Below are 13517 nucleotides of genomic sequence, written 5' to 3'. Positions count from 1 at the left end.
ACCTGCAGACCTGGTACAGATGCTCTCTGTCCCATCATCCAGGTCACTGATGATACAAACCCCTCTCTGGCCCAGAAATCAAGCCCTGGGTAACGCCACTCGTTTCCTGGGCTGCCGCTTAGTTTTCACCCCATTCACCGTGACACTGGGACTCTGCTGGGCCAGCCAGCTCTCCCCCCGCGCCCCACCATCCACCCATCAAGTCTGTATTTCACCAGTTAAGCTTCAGGGATACTACTGGAGATGGTGTCAAAGGCCTTGCTAAAGGTGAAGTAAACAATATTCACTTCTCTCCTCTTGACCACAGGGCCAACCGTTTAATCTTAGAAGGCTACTGGGATAGTTGAGAACAATTTGCCCTTGGTAAATCCATGCTGGATTTTCCCAGTCATCATTCTCTTTCATGTACCCATACCATGGCTTCCAGTGGGATTTGGTCCATGACCTTCCCTGAAATGGTTCCAGCTCCAGCTGAGCTTTGTCTTTGCTAGTTCCGTCCTTGCACATCCAGGCAACATCCCTCACTTTTCTGCCTTTACTTCCAAATTCTATGTACTTTCTTTTTGTGTTTGAGCCCAGTTAGGGGCTTCTTCTTTATCCCTACTGGTCTCCTGGACCCGCATGCTCAAATTCCTGCACTTTCGAATAGACCATTCTTGTGCTTTGAGAAGACTGTCCTTCAGGATCAAATGGTTTGCCTCTCACCCATTAACACAATCTCCCATGGGAACCTGCCAAAAAGATCCCTGAACAAGTAAAAAATCTCCTGCCTTGAAGTTCAAGGCTGTAATTCCACTATTTTTTCTGCTCGATTCTCTTAGGAGCCCAAATTCAAGCACCTCATCATCACTGCTGCCAAGGCTGCCCTGACCATTATATCTCTGATCAGTCCTTTTTTGCTCTTGAACAGCAGGTCCAACACGCCAGCTCCACTAAGTCATCCAGTCAGACACAGATAACCCACGTCAAGAAATTCCCTTCTGCCTACTCCAAAACCTCCTTGTATCACCTGCTACACCAAGTTGCCATTCCAACGCACACCAGGTGGTTAAAAACCCCACAAATACCAGGGCCTGCAATCTCCAGTTGTGTAAAGAAAGCTTCATCTACTTCTTCCACTTGATTAGCTGGTCTTTAGTAGACACACACAACAGTGCCGTCCTTCCATTCTCTGATCCTCATGCATAAGCTCTTGGCTGGCTCATCGCCCTCTCCAAGCTACATAAATTCGAGTCACCCCTTTGCATACAGCGTGACCCTCTTCCTTGCTTCCCTGCCCCATCCTTCTGAAAGAGCCTGTACCCATCCCTTGGAGCCACCTTGAGATGCCTCAGCAATCCCAAAGGCCTCACAGCTCTGCAACAACATGGCACACTTCTAATTCCTCCTCCTTGTCTCCCATGCTGGTGATATTACTTCACCCGTAGGGTATCCTTACTTGGATATGTACTATTTCTCATGAAAAAATTAAGTTTAAAGAAATAGATAGTTCCACTACAAAAAATCTTGGCATGGTGTACTACTGGACACAAGCAGCATATTCAATTCATTCACTTGAAGATCTCACTCCTATGCAACTCACAAATGCGGCACAGAATAGCAAACACTAACTTTTGCGGTATAAAAATACAAAAATCACGCAGCACACTACACTTACTTTGGAATTTTGAAGGTGATACAGTGCATCTCAAATAATGTTTTGAAATTGTTCTCTAAATAACATGGCATATTTGTTTACAGTCTATGATTTTTCTTTATACAGCATTCAAGAATCACTCCTTTTTTTTGGTGCCTGAGTACTTGTCAAATGCCTATCACATAGGGGTGATAGGGAACCATCTGCCTCCCTCCCCCAAAGGCACCTCCTTTTACTTATTACCACCTGTTCTTTTTTCAGTCCCCAAATGGCAATTCTGAGCAATGCCAGATACACGGGAAAAGGCCAGGTTACAGGTCCTGGCTGAAATTTTTAGTCTTGTCACTAGCATTTAACCTCCACAAAGAAAACCCAAATGTATCCATTATTGAGGTTTTCACAGACCACACAAAATAATGCCGTAAAAATGATGACAAGAAATAGCTTTGTTATAATTAAATAAGCATAGTAGTATATCTGATCCGTAATTGAGACAGTCAGAGGCTCACCAATCAGGATCAATTTTTAAGTAAAAAAGGCTGGTTTTGTGTAAAGAAGGAGGGGGAGAGATCTGAGGTTGCCGAGAAAGTAATTCCTAAGGCACAGCTAAGGTTCTTCCCTCTCACTGGGATATGCAGGAATCCTCTGTGGTGCCATTTGCAGGTTATGAGAGAAGACCACCTATTTCTCAATCAGTGAGGCAGAGAGGAGCATCGAGCCTGTCAAACACTGGCAGAGGGCAAGTGCAGACAAACGTGGTAATTGAGGTTCTTCCCTTCCTTTAGGTGGTTCTTAAATTCTCCCTAAAAGGCAGACCAGGCAGCAGAGTCACAACTCCAGCGAAATTCCCAAAGGTACTCACCCTTCAGGGGAAGGCCAGTATCTGAGAAAGAAGGACAAAATTTCAAATCTCAAAGTATTTGGAAAGGAGATGGGATGCTTTTCAACTCTCTCGCAGAATTCTCCACTTGAAGTTAAATACAAGGGATACTGGTAGGAGACGAGTATTTAACTTGGACCGTTTACCTGAATCCTACTCCCTCTCCTCCCCCTTTTAACCTTTCCAATTATGAACAGTTGTCCTAAAAATCTCTTCTCTCAATGCCACAATTCTTCCATATATCCCAGAAAAAGCAAAAGCTGTGAACTCTGTAGAGCCAATCCATTTCCAAGTACAGTCTTCTTTTCTAAATTTATTAACAGAGAATTACAGAATTTTAAAATAAAACAGCCACTCCAATAAGCCTTCAAATTACCCTAACTTTTTTAGCCACTCAATTCTTCAACATTTTCCACAAATAACTTCCGTATATACTGCCAGCTTTTCAGAATTCACCCCAAATACAAAAAAGACCAAGCCAAAAGAAACTTATATCTGATCAACAATTATATTAAGCTTATTCTAGCAGATGAGAATCTGCACGGCTATGCACAACACTCACACATATTCACGTACTGAAACTGTCACCGTGCAGAAGACAAGGTGAGTCACCAAAAATACTGCTACCTGCAAAGTCAGACATCTATGTCCAAATACAGAAAACCTTTTGTTGTAGCAGATAATCACATTGTATACTTTACGCCTATTGTATTTAAAAATTCTGCTACCGTCCAAGACTGAAGGAAATACAGATGCGGTATTTTTACTTTCAGACCACTCAGAAATCCTTACAGTACACCTCAATAAAGCTATGAATAAAGCTATGGATAAAGCAGCCATGTTCTAGGCAGCAAAAACCAACATGTTGGAAGACTCCATATGAAGAGTTTAGACCGAAACAAGTTAACGTACAGAAGAGCCAACTAAGTTCTGATATAATATGCAAAGTGCAAACAGTTTTATTGGTTTATTTCTATGTAACCTTTCTCAGCATACCTCCCTCAAACTGTGAGTAACTCTGCCTTTTCCAGCTACTCAAACTCACCTCTGATGGCAGCAAACGACCCCCTTCCTTGTTGTCAATTATACCACAATCAACACCGTAGTCCATTTATAGAGCTTACACAATAGTCTTGGTCCCTTTCTTCAACACTGACCCATAGAGAATGCATGCCGCCTCTCCGAGAAGTTCCATAAGGCTTTTACTTTCTAATTTAAATTTAATTTATTAAAGATCAATTTGATATGATAAGCAAAAGGGCTAATGGGAAATAGTTTCTATATAGCCAGATGTTTGCCAATTCCATTTAGGAAGGAGAAAACAGAGAACAGCAAGGGAAGGGACACACTGCTAATTGGGAAGAACTTCGATGAGTACTTAATCAACGTTTTTTTCACTGAAATTACTCTTCAAATTGGCAAAGTAGGTATTTCTCATCATCAGGTATGAAATGGGGAGAAAAACCCCAGCTTTCCAAATTAATGATTGAAGTGTTCAGAATAGTTTTTGCTCAAATTAGTGTTTTTTAATTTTTACACCAAGATAGTTGTGGTGAAAGAACTACTACACGATACCTTTACCCTCTTTGCCTGAATATTGTTTCCTTCTTCGCTGTTCATATATTGCGAGAAGGTATGAAAATGTAAGATATCTGTATTTTCTTCGACTGTGTATACCAGTTTTCATATATCACAACTAAGACACAGCACATTAATTCCTAATTGCACTACTTGTTATCCCACTACTCAACCACAAAAAAGAAAAATCAAATGTACTTTCAGTGATGTACCATGTGGTTATCTCTACTGTTGGAAAACAACAACTAAAATGCATCAGTGTTACACAGGGAGTGCATTGTTAAAAACACTGCAGGCCATGTAACAGAATGATACGACTTCGGGGGTGTATCTTTACACCCAAAATGAGACTCCATCAACACTGCATCCATAATCCTTTGGCAGCATGCAAAAGAAAAAGGACAGCATTATAAGGCAAAGTCCTTTGGTATAACAGGACAGGTTGCCAGAGTAGAACAGGAAGGAGAAACCACTGGGCAAACAACAGGGGAGGGAAAGGAAGAAGAGTGAGACCACAGGAACTAAAATAATAACAGTAATAGTAATTTATAAACCACTACTGGGAACTGGGTGAAAGTACAGACTTGGGCAGGGCTTCAAAACCCAAGTACATTAATTATTCATTATTTTTCAAATGTGGAAAATATGGAATAATGCTTCTGCTTGAAAGATTTGGAAACTACTCAGGTGATTCATGCATATAGCAGAAATAAAATTACTTTTAATAATTTTTATGGCAACCTGATGACAGTAGGCCATTGCTGGATCCAGATGCCTAACACTACTCGGAGATTGAAATCCCATGGCTCTATAGTATTAAAGCTACTGAATCCAGTAGAGGGCACCTTTCCTTCCCCAAATCATTGTGGAAAGTACATGCATCTCTTCAGCCAGCAATGAAACATACCCATATCCAAATGAGAATTCAGAAGAAGTTATAAGTGCACAACTACTCCACAAAACAATCAGAAAAGAAATGGAAAAATCTCTCTGTATGGCACTCTTGTAACAGTTTACTCTCTGTACGTTGAACACCAAAACCAGATCTAGCAAATTCACATGTTAAAATTGCAAGTGTGAAGTTACATCATGCCTCTGACCATACATAAGACTGTTTCTCCTAAATCCTTTCCATCCAAACAAAAAAATAATTAGAATTTTGAAACAATACTCCAAAAAGACAGGCAACACAAAACGCCCCAAAAGTATAGAATTAGTATTTTCTTGTCTGACTTGTCTCTCCCCTCATCCCTCTTACTATTGGTTTTCTTCCCTTGTGCTCTTCGAAATTATTTTTAAGAACTATATGACCTGAGCGAGGAAAGCAAGCTGATGCCTTAGCAACCATATTTGTACTATCTTTTTTTATGGAAGACAGTAGGTCTTTAATCATAACAGCAATTATTCTCTTTTTACATCCAAAATATGCAATGCAGGACATTGCAAGAAGGTGAGTTCTGTTATTAATTCCACTGACCGGAGCAAAATAACACACATTTATCTTAAACTGCAGCTGTAACTCAAAAAAATTTTTGCAGTTGCAGTTTGCAGAAATGACAAAGCTTACTACTTTTTAAACTAACAGCACAAAAAAAAGCTTCTGACACTGGAATGACTTCAGTGTAAAATACTTCATTGGTGGTGCACTCTAAGTGCTTACTTTTCACTTGTGTAATTTCAGTAATTGTTTTCATTTCAGCTATCCTGTTACTTTTTTTAAAATCTCAGCATGCAACAGTATTTCAGACTTCCGGCTACAGTTTATTATTGCACTAAATATTTTCTACGTGTTTTACAAAATATAAGGTGAATCCTTAATTTCTCCTAAGTAATTTTAAGTGTACAAAAGAAAACACTGAACCACTCATATGATTTAAAAAAAAATCCTACTCTAGCTGAGTTATAGATATAACACATCATCTGGAAATGGTCCCCTGAAATTGCTCCTCCCCATCTTTTGGCACTGTATTGTCACAGTTTATCTTACCAAGGTCAAGTATTATCAGCTGGGCTCCAGCCTGTGCATTTCCAACATCATTTTCTGCAATGCACTGATAGAATCCTTCATCTGATTTCACCAGACCCAAAACTTGCAGATTATGTTCTTTCTGAAGAGTAAAGGAAAAACGCAACACTTAAAAATAGGTTGCAATTGCAAGAACAATAGTGGTGTTATGGCACATTACTACGACAGGAGAAACTTCTGAACAGTAACATGGAAAAGTGTATTTGGAGTTCATGTCAGATTTCATCTCTCTCGCACTGAATCCTCAAATTATACAGCATCAAAAAGCAGCACAAGCTCTTACTAATGGCTATCATTTTCTAGCATCACATATCACAGGCAAGTCATAACATTTCCACGGCCATTTTTATGATATTTTAAGCACTGAATATAGCCTCATAGCTCACTGTTACAATCCTGCAACCTCAGGTATACCCAATTATACAACCATTAAGTTCTCAACTGTGCCTCACTAATGACTTTCACTACATCTAAAATTTCCCTCTAGAAGTACCAGTGTGCCAGGACTCACAATCCACAACTCAGTTACATTTATATTTAAACTCCTGTTTGAAATTGTAATTTTCATTGATCACAGATGACTGCAGAAAACACAGTCAGTGTTCATGGCAAGGTTGCACTTTAACACGTTCAGCCAACGAAGTGTGTTTTGTCATTGTGTGTGTGTCTGTCTCTCATGGAAAGCCTAAGCTATAAAGAAATTGACTCATACAATATAAGCAACATGTCTTAGCAGTTCAGTAAAAAAACTGAATTACGGAGCATTGAAGGTTTCAAGAAACCGTTTCTCTTCCAGGCCCCAAACATCAATAGCACAAAAATAGGAAGCTGGTCCTGTAAAAGAACCTAGCTTCCATGCATATGTATTAGAGGACTAACAGACAGGTCAACAGCTTAAAAATCTGCAAAATGGACAATATACTTACAACAATTTTGAAATAGTCACTTGGGATCACCATGTCTCCATTCTTGACCCATTTCACAGTTGGAGTAGGTTTTCCAGTCACTTCACACTCAAACACAATGTCCATGGATTCATGAGCGTAAATATTTGCAGGGCGCTTCAGAAATTCAGGAGGAACTTAAAATAAAATGGAAAAAAGACAAAAGACAGTATTAGCATCCACAAAAACACATCAGTTGTGCTCACACTCAAAACTACAGTAAGACTCAACACATAAAAAGATGACTTCAGGGACTCTAGCACGAACAGTAGCAATGTTGGCAGCAATTTTCAGATCAGGGTTTGATAGAAGCTGATACAAGCTCTGTTTTGCTTCAAAATTACATTTGGGCCAGTTAAACAGCCAGCCATTTTAATTTGAAATGACCTCTTGAGAATACATGAAAGAAGAAATTGAACCGAGATGTATAAAGTGTAAAGTTAAAAAGTATTTTAAAATCAAGAGACATAGATGCCATTTGGAAAAACGTATTTCCATGGTTGAAAAATACACTGCAGTCTCTTATCTGCCATAGGCATGTTGCTGCATGCTCAAGAGACCACAGCAGGCAGTGGATTTCAGATGTTATTCACACTCTTCCTTCACCAACTCAAGAGTTCATCTAAGCAAATCATTTAGTGCTTAGTGGTGCAACAGTTTTATGTCCCTTTCACGAATAAAGATTCTTGTGGGATAGGCTTCGCAGCAAGACAATGAAAGGTTTTACAAAAGCCTTCACCCCTTCCTGCAGCGAAGTTTATTATTTTATAAAACAGAAAGATAGTGAGTTAAGATTTGAAATTAAAAAGTCAGGCTAAGATTAAAATGGCTGTCTGGAACTTTTTCAATAATCTACACTTTGATGCCCAGTAAGTCCACCTGCAGCTCCATAAAACACAGACCAGAGGTAGTGCAGTCAGGCTGTGTTATACAAGAGTATATCATGATTCGCAACAATTTATTTATTCAGACAAAACTTTGCAGTTGATACAAAAGAATTTTTTCAGAGAGTTCTTTTACTCAATACTTGAAGTCAGTAGGTAACCAAAAGCTAAAATGATACAAAAAAAGACTTTTTAAAATGAATGGGCACAAAACTAAGATGAAACTTTCCTAGAGTACCCTTACCTTGTACTTCTGTGAAGAAACGCAGCCTATCAAATGGACAGTGCTGTATTTATCCAAAGATTTTCTTCTCTGGTTTGTATAAGCCTAAAGAACACTATGTACAGCACTACACACATGCCTTGGTATCATACTGATAATGTATTACAAATAGATAGGACCAAAGGCATGTATTGCCTAACACAGTAAATCAGAAAGGTTCTTCGTTTAAGACATGTTCCAAAGTTGTTACCTCTGGCTCTTTAGCTACCTTTTTAGATGTCCTTATGTACTCAGAGTAAGATTAATTAAATTCATTTAAAATCCATAAAAAAATCAGAGATACAGAATTTTTTGTTAACAAGCCCCAAAGTGTCCAACACGCAGACACGTTAAAATTCTTCTGTGAACAAATGTGCCACTAAGAAGCATCCAGCAGCGTATAAGGACTCCCCGCTTTAGCTCAGCGGCAGAAAGAGCAGCTGTTTGCAGGCACGTACAATTTGAATATCATCTATTATGAAGAACATTCACCTATTTATTTGGTTTTACTATGCTCACAGACACAAGGGTGATTTGCTTGCTTATGTTGTCAGGTCTGATTGTTCAAGTTCCAGGAAAGTCAAAAGTGGCCTTCTGCCCTTTAATATTTATCAAAGAAAGTCAATATGGAAGGGCTACAGAGTTTAGGCAAACATTTTACACGCTTCACCTATCAATGGGGTTTCTTTCATGCTAGGCAATAAGGAATACTAGATCATGTTTTACTTCTTCCTGTGAAAGGATTATAAAGGTTTGTAGGTGGATTTAATATTTTTAAAAAGCTGGAGACAAGCAGCTCTCCAAAAAACCCTCAAGCTTCAGATTATAAATTAAATAAGAGAACATGAACATGTAGAAATACTTCTTTATAGAGCAAGAAAATGGCTTAACTCTCCAGTAAGCAGGTAAACCTATACCAGAAACTACATAAAGATGTACATATATATTCATCACTCGAACTCTCTCACATAGGAGCAAAAATCTGGATGGGGCTGAGTCCAGTTGCTGGTGACTTCAGACATCCATTTTGTATAAACTTTCCATAAATTTACCACACACGTCATAAACTCCACCTTAAAATGATTTAGATATTTTTGTACTTACTATCTGTGTCAGATGGCTGTCATAACCATATATAACTCTGACAGTTGTAAACTGTCTTCTGAATTTATTTGTAGCCAAATTGCGATTATTTATTCTTTATGAAAACAGTGCCTTTTATTTTAAATTTTTATTCCTCCCTGGCATTTATCCTCAGCATTTTTATTTATTGTGATCTGCACTATTTCTTCACTCCCTTTCCACATCCCAGCGTTTATTTTGGCAGCCTCAACAAGTCACATTTGCTTAGTTCTGGTATGACAAGTCACCAGCGCCCTCCTCGCAGACCCTCTGTATTTGCTCTAGCTTGAATTAATCTTTGTAGCCCATGGAGTTTCAATTATTTGCATGCAATTTCAGATGTGTCTCACCAGTGACTTGAAAAATGGCATAAATACAGTGTTATCACTATAGCAAATATCTTGCCCAATTCATTCTACTACTGTATTTGCCCTCTCCTAGATGCATACTGATGTCAGCCTGTGATAGATCATTGCTCTCTCATCGTTTGCCATTTTTAACTAATGAGTAATTTTGTTGCAGTCTGCTTGATCAATAGTTTATGTTCTCATTTCCTTTCAATCTCTTTCTCCGTATGTATGCAGACACACACACACACATATCGACTCTCAAAATGCTAACATGGTTGAAAAAAGGGACCATAAAAATTGGAAACATGAAAAGTTAGTTTTCTGTATATGTACAATGCTCCTATTTTCATAACATTCGTTACACGCTAACATTTAACTCCTTCCCCAGGTATTAAACTTGTCACAGGAATCTGAATAAACATAAGCCAAGAGCATTCACTGTCAAAAGCACAAAACTTGTGTAAAAAAATTCATCTGATGACCTCAGAATACATGCAAATTGCTGTACTGAGTAGCTACACTGTAAAACTCAAGCATGAGAAACCGGATAGAATAAGAGAAGTTCAGTAAAATCACCAGCGGCTCTTAACACAAAAAATAGCTGCTCTGGGTTCAAGACTGCCTCTGCCAAAGTTGGTTACTTTATCAAAAGAAGTATTATGATAAAATTTATCTTTAATTAAACCACATTTTTATCCAGTTTTCCATTTACTTCTATGTTTTTAATGGTTATCTCTTTCAAAAGCATATTTAGACATCCTTTTATTTTGGAAATGATGAGTATAAACATCACAGAGGAGACACAGCAGACCTTCCCTCAAGAAGAGAAGCATCAGAAGGGCAAGTCCCTACTCCTCAGCATATTCATGTCGTCTGCCCAGCACAGACTGTATGATAGGAGGATCCTACCCTAAATTCTTCGAGACAGGTGTCTCTAGTGGCATTCTGCATATTTTCCTCTTTGAATATGTCGCCAGCTGTTTAGACTTCCCTCAACATCCACCTACCAGGTAAGAGACTTCCATAATAACCAGCAGAAAATAGGAGCTTTTTAAAAGCAAACCCAAAATTGAACCGCAGAAGAAATAACAGCAATAGTTTGGGAATGGCTATCGCTAATCTGAAAGGTTCAGAGGTGAGTAGGTAGGGGGTGACAAGGAAGGAGGAAGGAACCGATAAGGGAACCGATGGACCATCACATCTGAAACAAAATTAGTGCAAAGGGAAGTTCTGGGATTATTTCTGTTTTCTCCACCACTGTTTAACTTGTAATGAAGACATTTGGAAAGCAGACGAATATCTTTAGCAACTGATATTGCTTTAACTTGGGGCATCATCCACAAGCAGGCATTAACATTGAATCATAAGATTCAATATTTCTTTGCCACAAAAATGAAAGTTGAACTAGATATCCTATTACCTGCTCTCAAATATTTGTGGTTTAGGAGATTAAGAATGTGAAACACATTCTTTTTTCAAAGTGATTTTGCTTTTCTGTCGTATGGAGCAAATGCCAAGCTGCTTACAAAGGGACAATAATATGAGAAGTGCTTGCTTTATTATCAGTTACTTTCCAGTTAATGAATTAAAAAAATGCTTTTAAAATTCACTTTTATAGTTTAACTACGTGAATGTCTGGCATTCACACAGATTAACACAATGCAAGTACAGATGTTTGTGGTAGAGAAGTTAAATTGATAACCAGAGAGCAAATGTGCCAATTACCATAGAAAATAAGATTTGTAATGGAAGATTATGTGTTCTGTTACCAAACAGACAATTAAACTTCAAAGATGACTTGGCAGCTCAGCCCACTTCTATCCCTCTTAATGTTAGCAAGCAAATAACAACTATTTAAATTGCAAGATGCTTACACAGAATTTCACATGCACTGTGGGACCCTTAGAGAGTCCCTAGCCAAGAGTATCTTCCGCCCTTTTGTAGATTTAGAAGACAAAATATTTTGATCACAACAGTGATAAAAAAAGAAACAACAACAACAAAACAATCTGTGTCAGCAGTCGATTCAAACTTCTAAGCTAAATCCCAGTAAAGGTGAAATATTTGAAAAATAACATGCTTTTTTCAGCCAGCAGCTCTAACATGATGGGAAGAGCTGAGGAACTACACATATGCAAGAGGAACTGCACCCACGCTGAGGTGGAAATGGGAATGGATGCTGGGCATGGATCCCATTCCACGAGTACAGGTGATCAGAAGGAAATGGGAACAAATTGCCCCAAGTCTCTGCTCCTCCATCTCTTCAGGTATAGGAGTGGCTAAAGGCAACACGCTGCTGTACAGGACTGAAGCTCTGATCTGCTTCATCCTTGTGCACTGGCACAATCCAACGCGGTGAATTCACAAAGTAAAACATTGGCTTAGGATCCACATTGTCTGTGCGTTGTTTTTTAAATGCTCAAGGATTAGAAACCTTTGAACAGCTATGTGGAGACTATTAAAGTAACATCATTTATTCTGAACTTTACAGAACAACTGTTTCTTCAAATGTCTTTTTGGTGGTCAGTAGCTCTTGCCTGTTCTCTCTCATTAAGAGAGAAATTTTGTGGCCTTCATGGGCATAGTCAAAAGAATCTGTTTTCACTTCAGCCATCTGTACTGCTTCAAATAAGAGAGAAATTAACTACATTCAGTCCTCCTCTCCATCTCTTGAAGAGCTTTCCTTTCAGTCTTACAATCACTGACTTGAGAACAAAGGTGTCTGGTTTCTCAATCCTGTTTCAAACCTGAAACATCAAGCTGAGCTATAACTACACAAGAAATGGAAAAATTCAAGTTCTGCATAATTAACTAATCAGAACTTTCAACTTTCTTAGTTACAAGCACAATGAACCTTCTCCTACAATAACCAAATCAAAATGCTGCTATTCCAGAGAAGATCTCATTTTTACGCACGTTAACCTTTCCTGAAAGTCAAATCCCCTCCATGCTGTTCCCCAGAAGGAGGAAGAAAACCCTAATGGTGGCAAAGCAGCGATTCCTGATAATCGGACTCGAGCAACAAAGAAAACCCTGCAGAGGCAGAGAAGTGACCACAAGCAGGCAGGCCAGCCGTTTAGACCACCATAACGAGAAAAAAAATATATAAGCCTGAAATCTTTCTGTAAAAAGTATCCAAAAGAGACCTAGGCGTTACATGTCTAGTACTCCTCAAAGGACAGGCAGCTGCAGCTGCACCATTATCTCACTTCCTAATATATTTAAAACACTGTCTGTCGTACATGAAGCGCTAAAATAGTCTCATTTTGACGGCCCAGAAACACAGATTGCTAACTATACTTCCAAAAGACTTACTCTCATTTTAAAAAGCATTAATAAATAGGCTGTTGGTCCAAGCATAGCATCAGACAAAAACAACATACACATGATCAACTGTAAAAGGTAGAGATCATCTCTTTTACGCTGTTTTGCTGTCTCCCCACGTTCTCTATCACCTTCCTTGTTCCATGCAGATGAATTACTCTCCTTGCTCCCATCAAGTCACCGAACTCCTGCAGACATGACTCCGCTGTTAACTCTAAGTCCCTCAAGAGCTATGTGACTATATAAGCACCCTGTATGTATAACATCCTGGCTCACAACACAGGTGCAACACCCACTTCATGGTCCTCCCTACCTGCAAGTTAAAACTCAGTAGCACCACTAACCACAGGAGCTTTTGACCAGTCTAAACAGGTCCCTCCTAAGTCTGGAGTGGTAAAAAGCACCATCTCTAAGTCAGGAGAACTTCATCCACCTGTGAAGGCTGGCCTAGCAACAGGCAACTTGAAGCAAAACCCAAGATCTCACTCAGCTTCACAGTGTCACAAACTGG

The 13517-nt window shown here is 39.0% G+C and overlaps 1 protein-coding gene across 8 annotated transcripts in view; it reads right to left on the bottom strand.

Moving 5' to 3' along the window:
- The window catches only part of NEO1 (neogenin 1), a 221419-nt gene that overhangs the window by 71699 nt on the left and 136203 nt on the right, over positions 1–13517 (bottom strand). For all 8 annotated transcript variants that reach the window (XM_049812368.1, XM_049812369.1, XM_049812362.1 and 5 more), the window contains exons 6-7: positions 7047–7201; positions 6082–6202 (exon numbers count right to left, since the gene is read on the bottom strand). In XM_049812368.1, coding sequence (XP_049668325.1) covers positions 6082–6202; positions 7047–7201 — 276 coding nt within the window. The remainder of the gene's footprint in view (positions 1–6081; positions 6203–7046; positions 7202–13517) is intronic.

The sequence above is a fragment of the Accipiter gentilis genome, chromosome 10 (assembly GCF_929443795.1).
Source record: "Accipiter gentilis chromosome 10, bAccGen1.1, whole genome shotgun sequence".
In the NCBI taxonomy this organism is placed as follows: domain Eukaryota; kingdom Metazoa; phylum Chordata; class Aves; order Accipitriformes; family Accipitridae; genus Astur; species Astur gentilis.
This window is presented reverse-complemented; position numbering and strand designations above follow the sequence as displayed.